We start from the raw sequence: 13,666 nt of genomic DNA on the forward strand, positions 1-13,666 counted from the left end.
CTGTATTTTGTAACCATGGCTATCAATATTTAATATAACCACTAATAGAAGTAACAGTTTAAAACATTAGCATAACTGTTAATATGTCACCTAACCATTTCTAGTAGTTGCAGCTTAAATGATAACTAGAGCTATAGATACCTCATGTAACCATTGCTAGAGATTAGAATTTAACTCATAACCATGACTATTATTACCTTAAACAACCACTGCTGGTAATTATGAGTTGAATCATTACTATTAATTAAAAAATGAAATTCACAAATACTAAACAGAGCTGGAACAATATGTAATGCTACATAAACACCTAGATTTAATAATATTATCTGAATCATAAGTGATAATAGGTTCTTACCAGGAATTTTCACAAGCAAACATGCATATTTTATCATAACTCTTCATACGAAATCACGAATGTTTTTCTCGTCAAAACCATGAGGAACTGCTCGTTCCACAACAACAAAAACCATCAACTAAGTCTTACACATGTTTTGAAGAAACTGTGTCCCAAATGAAGCTCTTAATTTGTAAGATACATCTGGTGCTATTAACTGCATTACTCTCTATTTATAGTGATTTTTCGTTATATCTGAACAAAGACCAATGTATCTATCATACATTCACCCAACACATTGTTCAGAGTGCTGTTTTCTCACATCTGAACAAATACCAGTGTATTCATCATACACATTGTTTATAGTGTTGTTCACCAATAATACATCTCTAACGCTGCTTTATAGAGTGGGTCAATGATACATCTCCCCTTACACTTAATTTAAACAGTGAATCAATAATAAGTCTACTCTAACGCTGTTTTATAGAGTGGATCAATGATACATCTCCCCTTACACTTAGTTTAAACAGTGAATCAATAATAAGTCTACTCTAACGCTGTTTTATAGAGTGGATCAATGATACATCTCTCCTTACACTTAGTTTAAACAGTGAATCAATAATAAGTCTACTCTAACGCTGCTTTATAGAGTGGGTCAATGATACATCTCCCCTTACACTTAGTTTAAACAGTGAATCAATAATAAGTCTACTCTAACGTTGTTTTATAGAGTGGATCAATGATACATCTCCCCTTACACTTAGTTTTAACAGTGAATCAATCATAAGTCTACTCTAACGCTGTTTTATAGAGTGGATCAATGATACATCTCCCCTTACACTTAGTTTAAACAGTGAATCAATAATAAGTCTACTCTAACGCTGTTTTATAGAGTGGATCAATGATACATCTCTCCTTACACTTAGTTTAAACAGTGAATCAATAATAAGTCTACTCTAACGCTGTTTTATAGAGTGGATCAATGATACATCTCCCCTTACACTTAGTTTAAACAGTAAATCAATAATAAGTCTACTCTAACGCTGTTTTATAGAGTGGATCAATGATACATCTCCCCTTACACTTAGTTTAAACAGTGAATCAATAATAAGTCTACTCTAACGCTGTTTTATAGAGTGGGTCAATGATACATCTCCCCTTACACTTAGTTTAAACAGTGAATCAATAATAAGTCTACTCTAACGCTGTTTTGTAAAGTGGATCAATGATACATCTCTCCTTACACTTAGTTTAAACAGTGAATCAATAATAAGTCTACTCTAACGCTGTTTTATAGAGTGGGTCAATGATACATCTCCCCTTACACTTAGTTTAAACAGTGAATCAATAATAAGTCTACTCTAACGCTGTTTTATAGAGTGGATCAATGATACATCTCCCCTTACACTTAGTTTAAACAGTAAATCAATAATAAGTCTACTCTAACGCTGTTTTATAGAGTGGATCAATGATACATCTCCCCTTACACTTAGTTTAAACAGTGAATCAATAATAAGTCTACTCTAACGCTGTTTTATAGAGTGGGTCAATGATACATCTCCCTTACACTTAGTTTAAACAGTGAATCAATAATAAGTCTACTCTAACGCTGTTTTGTAAAGTGGATCAATGATACATCTCTCCTTACACTTAGTTTAAACAGTGAATCAATAATAAGTCTACTCTAACGCTGTTTTATAGAGTGGGTCAATGATACATCTCCCTTACACTTAGTTTAAACAGTGAATCAATAATAAGTCTACTCTAACGCTGTTTTATAGAGTGGATCAATGATACATCTCCCCTTACACTTAGTTTAAACAGTGAATCAATAATAAGTCTACTCTAACGCTGTTTTATAGAGTGGATCAATGATACATCTCTCCTTACACTTAGTTTAAACAGTGAATCAATAATAAGTCTACTCTAACGCTGTTTTATAGAGTGGATCAATGATACATCTCCCCTTACACTTAGTTTAAACAGTGAATCAATAATAAGTCTACTCTAACGCTGTTTTATAGAGTGGATCAATGATACATCTCCCCTTACACTTAGTTTAAACAGTGAATCAATAATAAGTCTACTCTAACGCTGTTTTATAGAGTGGATCAATGATACATCTCCCCTTACACTTAGTTTAAACAGTGAATCAATAATAAGTCTACTCTAACGCTGTTTTGTAAAGTGGATCAATGATACATCTCTCCTTACACTTAGTTTAAACAGTGAATCAATAATAAGTCTACTCTAACGCTGTTTTATAGAGTGGGTCAATGATACATCTCCCCTTACACTTAGTTTAAACAGTGAATCAATAATAAGTCTACTCTAACGCTGTTTTATAGAGTGGATCAATGATACATCTCCCCTTACACTTAGTTTAAACAGTGAATCAATAATAAGTCTACTCTAACGCTGTTTTATAGAGTGGATCAATGATACATCTCCCCTTACACTTAGTTTTAACAGTGAATCAATCATAAGTCTACTCTAACGCTGTTTTATAGAGTGGATCAATGATACATCTCCCCTTACACTTAGTTTAAACAATGAATCAATAATAAGTCTACTCTAACGCTGTTTTATAGAGTGGATCAATGATACATCTCCCTTACACTTAGTTTAAACAGTGAATCAATAATAAGTCTACTCTAACGCTGTTTTATAGAGTGGATCAATGATACATCTCCCCTTACACTTAGTTTAAACAGTGAATCAATAATAAGTCTACTCTAACGCTGTTTTATAGAGTGGATCAATGATACATTTCCCCTTACACTTAGTTTAAACAGTGAATCAATCATAAGTCTACTCTAACGCTGTTTTATAGAGTGGATCAATGATACATCTCCCCTTACACTTAGTTTAAACAGTGAATCAATAATAAGTCTACTCTAACGCTGTTTTATAGAGTGGATCAATGATACATCTCTCCTTACACTTAGTTTAAACAGTGAATCAATAATAAGTCTACTCTAACGCTGTTTTATAGAGTGGATCAATGATACATCTCCCCTTACACTTAGTTTAAACAGTAAATCAATAATAAGTCTACTCTAACGCTGTTTTATAGAGTGGATCAATGATACATCTCCCCTTACACTTAGTTTAAACAGTGAATCAATAATAAGTCTACTCTAACGCTGTTTTGTAAAGTGGATCAATGATACATCTCCCCTTACACTTAGTTTAAACAGTGAATCAATAATAAGTCTACTCTAACGCTGTTTTATAGAGTGGGTCAATGATACATCTCCCCTTACACTTAGTTTAAACAGTGAATCAATAATAAGTCTACTCTAACGCTGTTTTGTAAAGTGGATCAATGATACATCTCTCCTTACACTTAGTTTAAACAGTGAATCAATAATAAGTCTACTCTAACGCTGTTTTATAGAGTGGATCAATGATACATCTCCCCTTACACTTAGTTTAAACAGTAAATCAATAATAAGTCTACTCTAACGCTGTTTTATAGAGTGGGTCAATGATACATCTCCCCTTACACTTAGTTTAAACAGTAAATCAATAATAAGTCTACTCTAACGCTGTTTTATAGAGTGGGTCAATGATACATCTCCCCTTACACTTAGTTTAAACAGTGAATCAATAATAAGTCTACTCTAACGCTGTTTTATAGAGTGGATCAATGATACATCTCCCCTTACACTTAGTTTAAACAGTGAATCAATAATAAGTCTACTCTAACGCTGTTTTATAGAGTGGATCAATGATACATCTCCCCTTACACTTAGTTTAAACAGTGAATCAATAATAAGTCTACTCTAACGTTGTTTATAAAGTGGATGAATGATACATTTACCATCGCACGTTGTTTTAAACAGTGAATATTTACCTAACAGTGTCTTACATAGTGATCCAATCATACTTGAAGAAATGATTAGAAACATGTTAATAATGAACTTAGTTGAAAATATTATTTTTTATGACGAACATAATTAAATGCTTTTGGTTTTTATGGTGAAGATATGCCCTGGGTGTCGTTTTTTACTATCAACTCTACAAGTGGAGAGATTATATTAGCTCAACCAATCAACGAGTTAAGACGGCAGTACAAAGCTGCCGCTCCACTACTACTTGGTGTGAGGGTTAGTTTATTTTTTGTTACATGATGCGTGTGATAAAATTAAGGAAAATAAGTTTAAGATACTCTAGTTGAAGAGTCATGTAAATTAAGTTGGTACAAAATAAGTTATATGTTGTTTGTAACTGTCGTAAAATCGACATATAAATAAAATATAACAGTGAGAACATTGTTCACAGAGTACATGAAATGGAAGAATAATTGCCGCTAGTGTTAAGAATTTATTTATTTATTTAGGCTAGAGAAATAGCTTCATCAGGAGCTCCACCAATGGACACAACTGCTGAGGTGGCGCTGGTGTTAGTGAACACTGAAAACCATCCTCCTAAGTTCGCTAGTACTCGATATGTAGGAACGATAGAAGAAGGAAGTCCAGCGCTTACCGCAGTTCGATGGGATGGCGCCACTATCTGTCGTGTCACAGATGATGATCAGGTGAGACAGCCTCAATTTCAGAAAGTTTCGATACGCTCTTCTTTTAATATAGACTTTAAAAAGTGTGTACCAATTTTAAAATGTAATTAAATGTTTTTTAAGAAACATAAAACTTCTTATCCAAGTTCTGAATAAAATTATCCATAAAAATGTAATAATAGAAAATCATCTAGTTTCTATTCCGAACATGGGACTTGGAAATATATTTCAAGTAAATATACGGTTTTATGAGAAGAAGAAAACCTATTTCGAGGAAACACTATTTTCAGATTATCCAGTGGGGAAAACGATTTTAAAATTGTTTTTAAAAAGAAAGATCCTTTTCGGTTTACGTAAAATATTATTATTATTAAATTCACATATGATTTACGAATAAATAAACTAAGTGATAGAAATTAATCTGTTCGTGTATTTTAGTTATTGTTTGGATAATAAAAATTTTATCAAAAATAATGCGTCTTGCTTGAATTTGAATTATATTTGGAAGACTGGCATGCTGGCAGTTGTCATCTGTAGCACACACGTTATTCACGTGTCTGTAATTAACTTGTAACATTTGTAGCACACATTTATCTACCTGTAGTGAATTTGTAACATTTGTAGCACACATTTATCTACCTGTAGTGAATTTGTAACATTTGTAGCACACATTTTATGCATGTTTTTACAATTAACTTGTAACATTTGTAATACACATCTTATCTTGGTGTTTATAATGAACTTGTAACATTTGTAATATACATCTTATCCAGGTGTTTATAATGAACTTGTAACATTTGTAGCACATATCTTATCCAGGTGTTTATAATTAACTTGTAACATTTTTAGTACACTTCTTATTCACGTGTTTATAATGAATTTGTAACACCTGTAGTAGTACATATCTTGGTGTTTATAATGAATTTGTAACACCTGTAGTAGTACATATCTTGGTGTTTATAATGAATTTGTAACACCTGTAGTAGTACATATCTTGGTGTTTATAATGAATTTGTAACACCTGTAGCACACATCTTATATGCGTCTGTAATGAAGTTATAGGAATTGTACTACAGCTCTTGCTCTTATAATTTTGTAAAGTAAATATTTGTTATACGTTACAAACAAAGAAAATTGGTAAAGGTAATATACTTCATTTCAGGGTAAAAACGGAACTTTTCGACTATATTTGGAAGGTGATGGAGGAACGTTCGATGTGCAGCCATCTTCAGGGATGAATCAAGTAGATTTCGCCATTTTGGTGAAAAATCCTGCCGCTCTTGACTATGAAAGCAATGATAGGAAATATCTGGATTTTCACGTATGTTTGTTTTGAATCAAGTGGTATGTGAAAAAAATAAATTTTAAGACATCGGTTTCTTTTTATCGAGGCCAATAACCAACAAGAGAAAGAAATGGTTTGTAAGTAAGACTTGGCTTCTGTTTTCCTTAAACATGAATTTGCTTGGTTAGAATATATTATTTTCTCTGACTATGTCTGCGTAGACAAGCCAACGTTTATATTGTGACATTCTTGGAACATCACTTTATAAATAACAAAGTTTTTTGGCACAAAACAAACCCAGTTTTATAATGTGGGACTTTTATGTACATTATATCTAAAACTATGAACCAGACAATATTACCTGTAGTACTACAAAAGTACCTTTTACTATACAACTTCTCACGTTTTAGTGTTGTTATGACAACTGTAGGTAGTGGCTCGTGAAATTCAAGCTGTCAGTCCTTTGTCATCAACAACAGAGGTCAGAGTGAACGTCCTGGACGTTAACGACAACATCCCTCAGTTTAAAAAACTTCGTTATGAAGCCTCAATTTCTGAAAACGCTGAACCTGGCACATTTATTACAAAGATTGAGGTAAGTTAGCACATTATTAATCACAACTATTGAGTTAAGTTAGTTAGTTATTAGCCAAAAATATTGAGATAAGTTAGTTCTTTATCAACAAAAAATATTAAGGAAAGTTAGAACGTTATTAATCACAAGTACTGAGATGAATTAGTATGTTATTAATGACAAATATTGATGTCAGTTAGTACGTTATTAATCACAAGTATTTATATCAGTTAGTACGTTATTAATCACAAGTACTGAGATGAATTAGTATGTTATTAATGACAAATATTGATGTCAGTTAGTACGTTATTAATCACAAGTATTTATATCAGGTAGTACGTTATTAATCACAAGTACTGAGATGAATTAGTATGTTATTAATGACAAATATTGATGTCAGTTAGTACGTTATTAATCACCAGTATTTATATCAGTTAATACGTTATTAATCACAAGTACTGAGATGAATTAGTATGTTATTAATGACAAATATTGATGTCAGTTAGTACGTTATTAATCACAAGTATTTATATCAGTTAGTACGTTATTAATCACAAGTATTTATATCAGGTAGTACGTTATTAATCACAAGTACTGAGATGAATTAGCATGTTATTAATGACAAATATTGATGTCAGTTAGTACGTTATTAATCACAAGTATTTATATCAGGTAGTACGTTATTAATCACAAGTACTGAGATGAATTAGTATGTTATTAATGACAAATATTGATGTCAGTTAGTACGTTATTAATCACAAGTATTTATATCAGTTAGTACGTTATTAATCACAAGTATTTATATCAGTTAGTACGTTATTAATCACAAGTATTTATATCAGGTAGTACGTTATTAATCACAAGTACTGAGTTGAATTAGTATGTTATTAATGACAAATATTGATGTCAGTTAGTACGTTATTAATCACAAGTATTTATATCAGTTAGTACGTTATTAATCACAAGTATTTATATCAAGTAGTACGTTATTAATCACAAGTACTGAGATGAATTAGTATGTTATTAATGACAAATATTGATGTCAGTTAGTAGGTTATTAATCACAAGTATTTATATCAGGTAGTACGTTATTAATTACAAGTACTGAGATGAATTAGTATGTTATTAATGACAAATATTGATGTCAGTTAGTAGGTTATTAATCACAAGTATTTATATCAGGTAGTACGTTATTAATCACAAGTACTGAGATGAATTAGTATGTTATTAATGACAAATATTGATGTCAGTTAGTACGTTATTAATCACAAGTATTTATATCAGGTAGTACGTTATTAATTACAAGTACTGAGATGAATTAGTATGTTATTAATGACAAATATTGATGTCAGTTAGTAGGTTATTAATCACAAGTATTTATATCAGGTAGTACGTTATTAATCACAAGTACTGAGATGAATTAGTATGTTATTAATGACAAATATTGATGTCAGTTAGTACGTTATTAATCACAAGTATTTATATCAGGTAGTACGTTATTAATCACAAGTACTGAGATGAATTAGTATGTTATTAATGACAAATATTGATGTCAGCACGTTATTAATCACAAGTATTTATATCAGTTAGTACGTTATTAATCACAAGTATTTATATCAATTAGTACGTTATTAATCGCAAGTATTTATATCAGGTAGTACGTTATTAATTACAAGTACTGAGATGAATTAGTATGTTATTAATGACAAATATTGATGTCAGTTAGTAGGTTATTAATCACAAGTATTTATATCAGTTAGTACGTTATTAATCACAAGTAGTGAGATGAATTAGTATGTTATTAATGACAAATATTGATGTCAGTTAGTACGTTATTAATCACAAGTATTTATATCAGGTAGTACGTTATTAATCACAAATACTGAGATGAATTAGTACGTTATTAATGACAAATATTGATGTCAGCACGTTATTAATCACAAGTATTTATATCAGTTAGTACGTTATTAATCACAAGTATTTATATCAATTAGTACGTTATTAATCACAAGTATTTATATCAGTTAGTACGTTATTAATCACAAGTACTTAGATGAATTAGTACGTTATTAATGACAAATATTGATATCAGTTAGTACGTTATTAATCACAAGTATTTATATCAGTTAGTACGTTATTAATCACAAGTACTTAGATGAATTAGTACGTTATTAATGACAAATATTGATATCAGTTAGTACGTTATTAATCACAAGTATTTATATCAGTTAGTACGTTATTAATCACAAATACTGAGATGAATTAGTACGTTATTAATGACAAATATTGATGTCAGCACGTTATTAATCACAAGTATTTATATCAGTTAGTACGTTATTAATGACAAATATTGATGCCTGTCAGTACGTTATTAATTACAAGTATTCATTTAAGTTGGAACATTATTGATGACAATTATTGATTTAAGTCAGTACTTTACTAGCGACAAATATTCGTGTAAGTTAGTTCGTTATTAAAAACATGTAATGAGTTAACTTAGTACATTATTATCTACAAATATTGAGGTAAGTTAGCACATTATTCATTACAAATATTGAGATGAATTAGTACGTTATTAATCACTAATATTGATTTAAGTTAGTACGTTATTAATAACAGTTATTGATTTTATGTCAGTACATTATTAATCACAAATATTGATGTAAGTTAGAAGTTATCAACATGAGCAAAAACATCACATTCCTTGGCGTCACTTTCGACACAAAACTAACATGGAAAAAACACATAAACAATATACACTCATCAATCAGAAAAAGGATTTCATATCTAAAGACTATAACCGGTAAACAATCGAAATGCGCACCGAACACCATTATACAAATATACAAGGCTTACATCCGTCCACTAATAGAGTACGGATGTCAAGTAACATACAACATGTCAAACAACACACTCCAGAAAATCCAAGTGCAACAAAACAAAATATTAAAATCCGCATTCAGTTTACCATCTTTTACACCAACAAATTATCTACACCAAATTAGTAATTTACCAACTATAAGAGATAGAATAACAGAACTTTCTCTGAAATATTATCGAAAAGCAGAAAACAGAAACAAACTAACGGCATCACTACACAAATTATCAAGTGCACCAACAAAATACATATCACCATACAACATATTTCAAGAATCACAATCCACTCAACAAAGAGTTTAAATACATAAAAACTATGTTATTAACATGAATTCCTTTTTTTTTCAGGTACAGGGCACACGACAGGCAAAACTTTCGGCGCCTGTCGTGTGAAAGTGGGTTTTCTCGGGGTACTCCCGTTTCCCCCCACATCAAAATCTTCAGGCATTGGATTTCTAGATCCCAGCCCAGGCAACCTTTTTGCCAGACCCAGAATCGGGCTGTTTGATTTGATCTGAACTTGAATGAATTACATTCATGTTCACATCTACCCAACTTTTTCTTTTCGAGACAGGTCCCGACCTTTCCTTCTTTCCACTGCTACCTTTGCCTCCACCCAAAAGACCATTTAGTGAGACATTCCCCACCCAGAAAGTCAAGAATAATAACGATAATTAATTTATTAAAATAATAATAAAAAAAAACCACCACTTAATCCTAATAACAATCCACGAAAGGGGACGAAGAGGAACTACAAAGTTCCTGAACACCCCAGTTGGAGAGAGAACTCTTCGGATTTCTCTCTCTCTAAACTGAACCCCTGCCACGTTAGTTTAGTTTAGTTTAATAGCCCCCCGCTAGTACAGCGGTATGTCTCCGGATTTACGACGCTAAAATCAGGGGTTCGATTCCCCTCGGTGGGCTGAGCAGATAGCCCGCTGTGGCTTTGCTATAAGAAAAACACACAAAAACACACGCTACAAAAAATATATGTGAATTAGATCGTTATACGTTTCAAATATTGATGTAAATTAGTACGTCATCATACAAATATTGATGTAAGTTAGTGCGTTATTATCCACAAATATTGATTTAAATTAATACTAAATTAGCCAAAAATATTGATGTAAGTTTGTAGTTCATTAGCCATAAAGATTGAGGTAAATTAAAACGTTATTAGCCACAAATATTGAGATAGCTTAGCAATGACTATAATTTTGTAATTCACTCATACCACATGTAGTACACATATAATTGAATAAGTAGTGTCTTAAATATACCCATCTATTGAGTATGCCTATACTCAGGGTATAGAATGTTTACCAGCAATTATTGTAATAAACAGTATGCTAAATATACCCATCTATTGAGTATGCCTATACTCAGGGTATAGAATGTTTACCAGCAATTATTGTAATAAACAGTATGCTAAATATACCCATCTATTGAGTATGTCTATACACAGAGTAAAGAACTTTCACAAGCAATTTCTATAATAATTATTTTGTTCATTCAAACCGTACATAGTACATAAAATCTCAGTAAATATTATCTTTGTATAGAAAGTCAAATTGTTTTATGTTAAAGCTATTTCTACTTATATATAAGAAATTCTTGCTAATTAATCATTTGGTTTTTGATAGGTATATTGTTTTATGGTATAGTTATTTCAGGTTGTTGGGCTGAAGGTGTTTTATTGTAGAGTTATTTCAGGTTGTTGGACTGAAGGTGTTTTATAGTATAGTTATTTCAGGTTGTTGGACTGAAGGTGTTTTATTGTAGAGTTATTTCAGGTTGTTGGACTGAAGGTGTTTTATTGTAGAGTTATTTCAGGTTGTTGGACTGAAGGTGTTTTATAGTATAGTTATTTCAGGTTGTTGGATTGAAGGTGTTTTATGGTATAGTTATTTGAGCTTGTTGGACTGAAGGTGTTTTATGGTATAGTTATTTCAGGTTGTTGGACTGAAGGTGTTTTATTGTATAGTTATTTCAGGTTGTTGGACTGAAGGTGTTTTATTGTAGAGTTATTTCAGGTTGTTGGACTGAAGGTGTTTTATGGTATAGTTATTTCAGGTTGTTGGACTGAAGGTGTTTTATTGTATAGTTATTTCAGGTTGTTGGACTGAAGGTGTTTTATTGTATAGTTATTTCAGGTTGTTGGACTGAAGGTGTTTTATTGTATAGTTATTTCAGGTTGTTGGACTGAAGGTGTTTTATGGTAGAGTTATTTCAGGTTGTTGGACTGAAGGTGTTTTATAGTATAGTTGTTGAGCTGAAAGGTTTCTAATTCTTATTTTCTTCAGGCTACTGATAAAGATACTGGAGATTTTGGAAAAGTTCGGTACACGTCAATCAATGGACCTATTGCCCAAAAGTAAGTCAAAGTTAGAGAGACTAAAAGATTCTTAATACATATGGCTAAAATATTGTTTTAAATCACAGAATGGTGTGAAATATCAGAGGTGACATTGGAACAAATTAACGTTTTCTAGCTATGCAAGTATTTGTACAAATTTTCGAATATTTTGAGTGAGAATGGAGGTGTGCTATCATGTTTACATGTAGATTCAAACTTTCAGTTTTTTTCAATGATTGAGCCCCCCCCCAAAACTTTTTTTTTTTTCTCAAATTAAAATACCTGTTTTTGTCTTTATGCATACATGTGTGTGTGTGATTTGATTCTGCAAAATCATGAGGTCTTTAAGTTTGCAATGAGAAATTAGGGATTTATGGTCATGAGCTCTGAAATAACAGGTTTATATATTGGTCAGAAGTTTAACGAGACATTAAAACTATTATTTCGTTATGTAATGGGTGTGTGTGTGTGTTTTTTCTTATAGCAAAGCCACATGGGATTGTCTGCTAAGTCTACCGAGAAGTATCAATTCCTTGATTTTAGGTCTTATAGATTATGTTTAAAATTTTCTGGCCAATATTTTGATGTATGAATCACTCAAAATTTTCTTCTTTTTATCAGATAATTGGTTCAGTAGTTTGGTTTCTAAATCCAAATTTAAAATAGAAGGGCTCATGTTACTTTGATAAGGTTTTACACTTTATGGATATTTAAGTGAAAAGTTGGACAGTTCTATTGTTTTTCATTCCTAAGCTCATAAGCATAATACCCTATGCTGTCAGTTTAAATGTCATGACCCCAACCTGTCACCCTAAAGTCCATGATCACAAACCCTTAACCTATCATCCCAATTTTCGTGGATTAATTTGCAAGAAGTAGAAGAAAACTTGGATAAAAAGAGATGAAAAATGTTTCTAGAATGTCAACTTGGTATTAAAACAGCAACAATAAGGTTAAGATAAATAACAGATGTAAAGATGTGGGTAGAATGTCAACTTGGTATTAAAACAACAACAATAAGGTTAAGATAAATAACAGATGTAAAGATGTATGTAGAATGTCAACCTGGTATTAAAACAACAACAACAAGGTTAAAATAAATAACAGATGTAAAGATGTATGTAGAATGTCAACCTGGTATTAAAACAACAATAAGATTAAGCTAAATAACAGATGTAAAGATGTATGTAGAATGTCAACTTGGTATTAAAACAACAATAATAAAGTTAAGATAAATAACAGATGTAAAGAAGATGTGTTTAGAATATCAAGTTGCAATTAATAAAACCACAATGAGAGTAATATAAATAATAGATGTAAAAATGTGTCTAGAATTTCAACTCTGTTTTTTAGCTTAATCTTATTGTTGTTTTAATACCAAGATGACATTCTAAACACATTTTTACATTTGTTGTTTAGATTAATCTTATAGTTGTTGTTTTAATACCAAGTTGAAATTGTAAACACATCTTTATATTTTTTTAGCTTAATCTTATTGTTGATTTATTAATTTTAAGTTAACATTGAAGAAACATTTTTACATCTGTTATTTATCTTATTCTTATTTTAGTTGATATTCTAGAAACATCTTTACATATGTTATTCATCTCAACCTTGTTATTGTTTGAATAACAAGTTAACATTCTAAACGCATCTTTACATTTGCTATTTATATTAACTTTATTGTTGTTTTACTATTTCCAGGTTGATATTTTAAA

At 31.0% G+C, this 13,666-nt stretch overlaps 1 protein-coding gene across 1 annotated transcript in view; it reads left to right on the plus strand.

Moving 5' to 3' along the window:
* Positions 1-13,666, plus strand: part of LOC143235775 (cadherin-86C-like) — a 97,954-nt gene that overhangs the window by 69,774 nt on the left and 14,514 nt on the right. Inside the window, exons 4-8 of the mRNA XM_076473977.1 lie at positions 4,325-4,446; positions 4,680-4,877; positions 6,019-6,177; positions 6,572-6,736; positions 11,896-11,966. Of these exons, the coding sequence (XP_076330092.1) occupies positions 4,325-4,446; positions 4,680-4,877; positions 6,019-6,177; positions 6,572-6,736; positions 11,896-11,966 (715 nt within the window). The remainder of the gene's footprint in view (positions 1-4,324; positions 4,447-4,679; positions 4,878-6,018; positions 6,178-6,571; positions 6,737-11,895; positions 11,967-13,666) is intronic.

The sequence above is a fragment of the Tachypleus tridentatus genome, chromosome 12 (assembly GCF_004210375.1).
Source record: "Tachypleus tridentatus isolate NWPU-2018 chromosome 12, ASM421037v1, whole genome shotgun sequence".
NCBI lineage: Eukaryota > Metazoa > Arthropoda > Merostomata > Xiphosura > Limulidae > Tachypleus > Tachypleus tridentatus.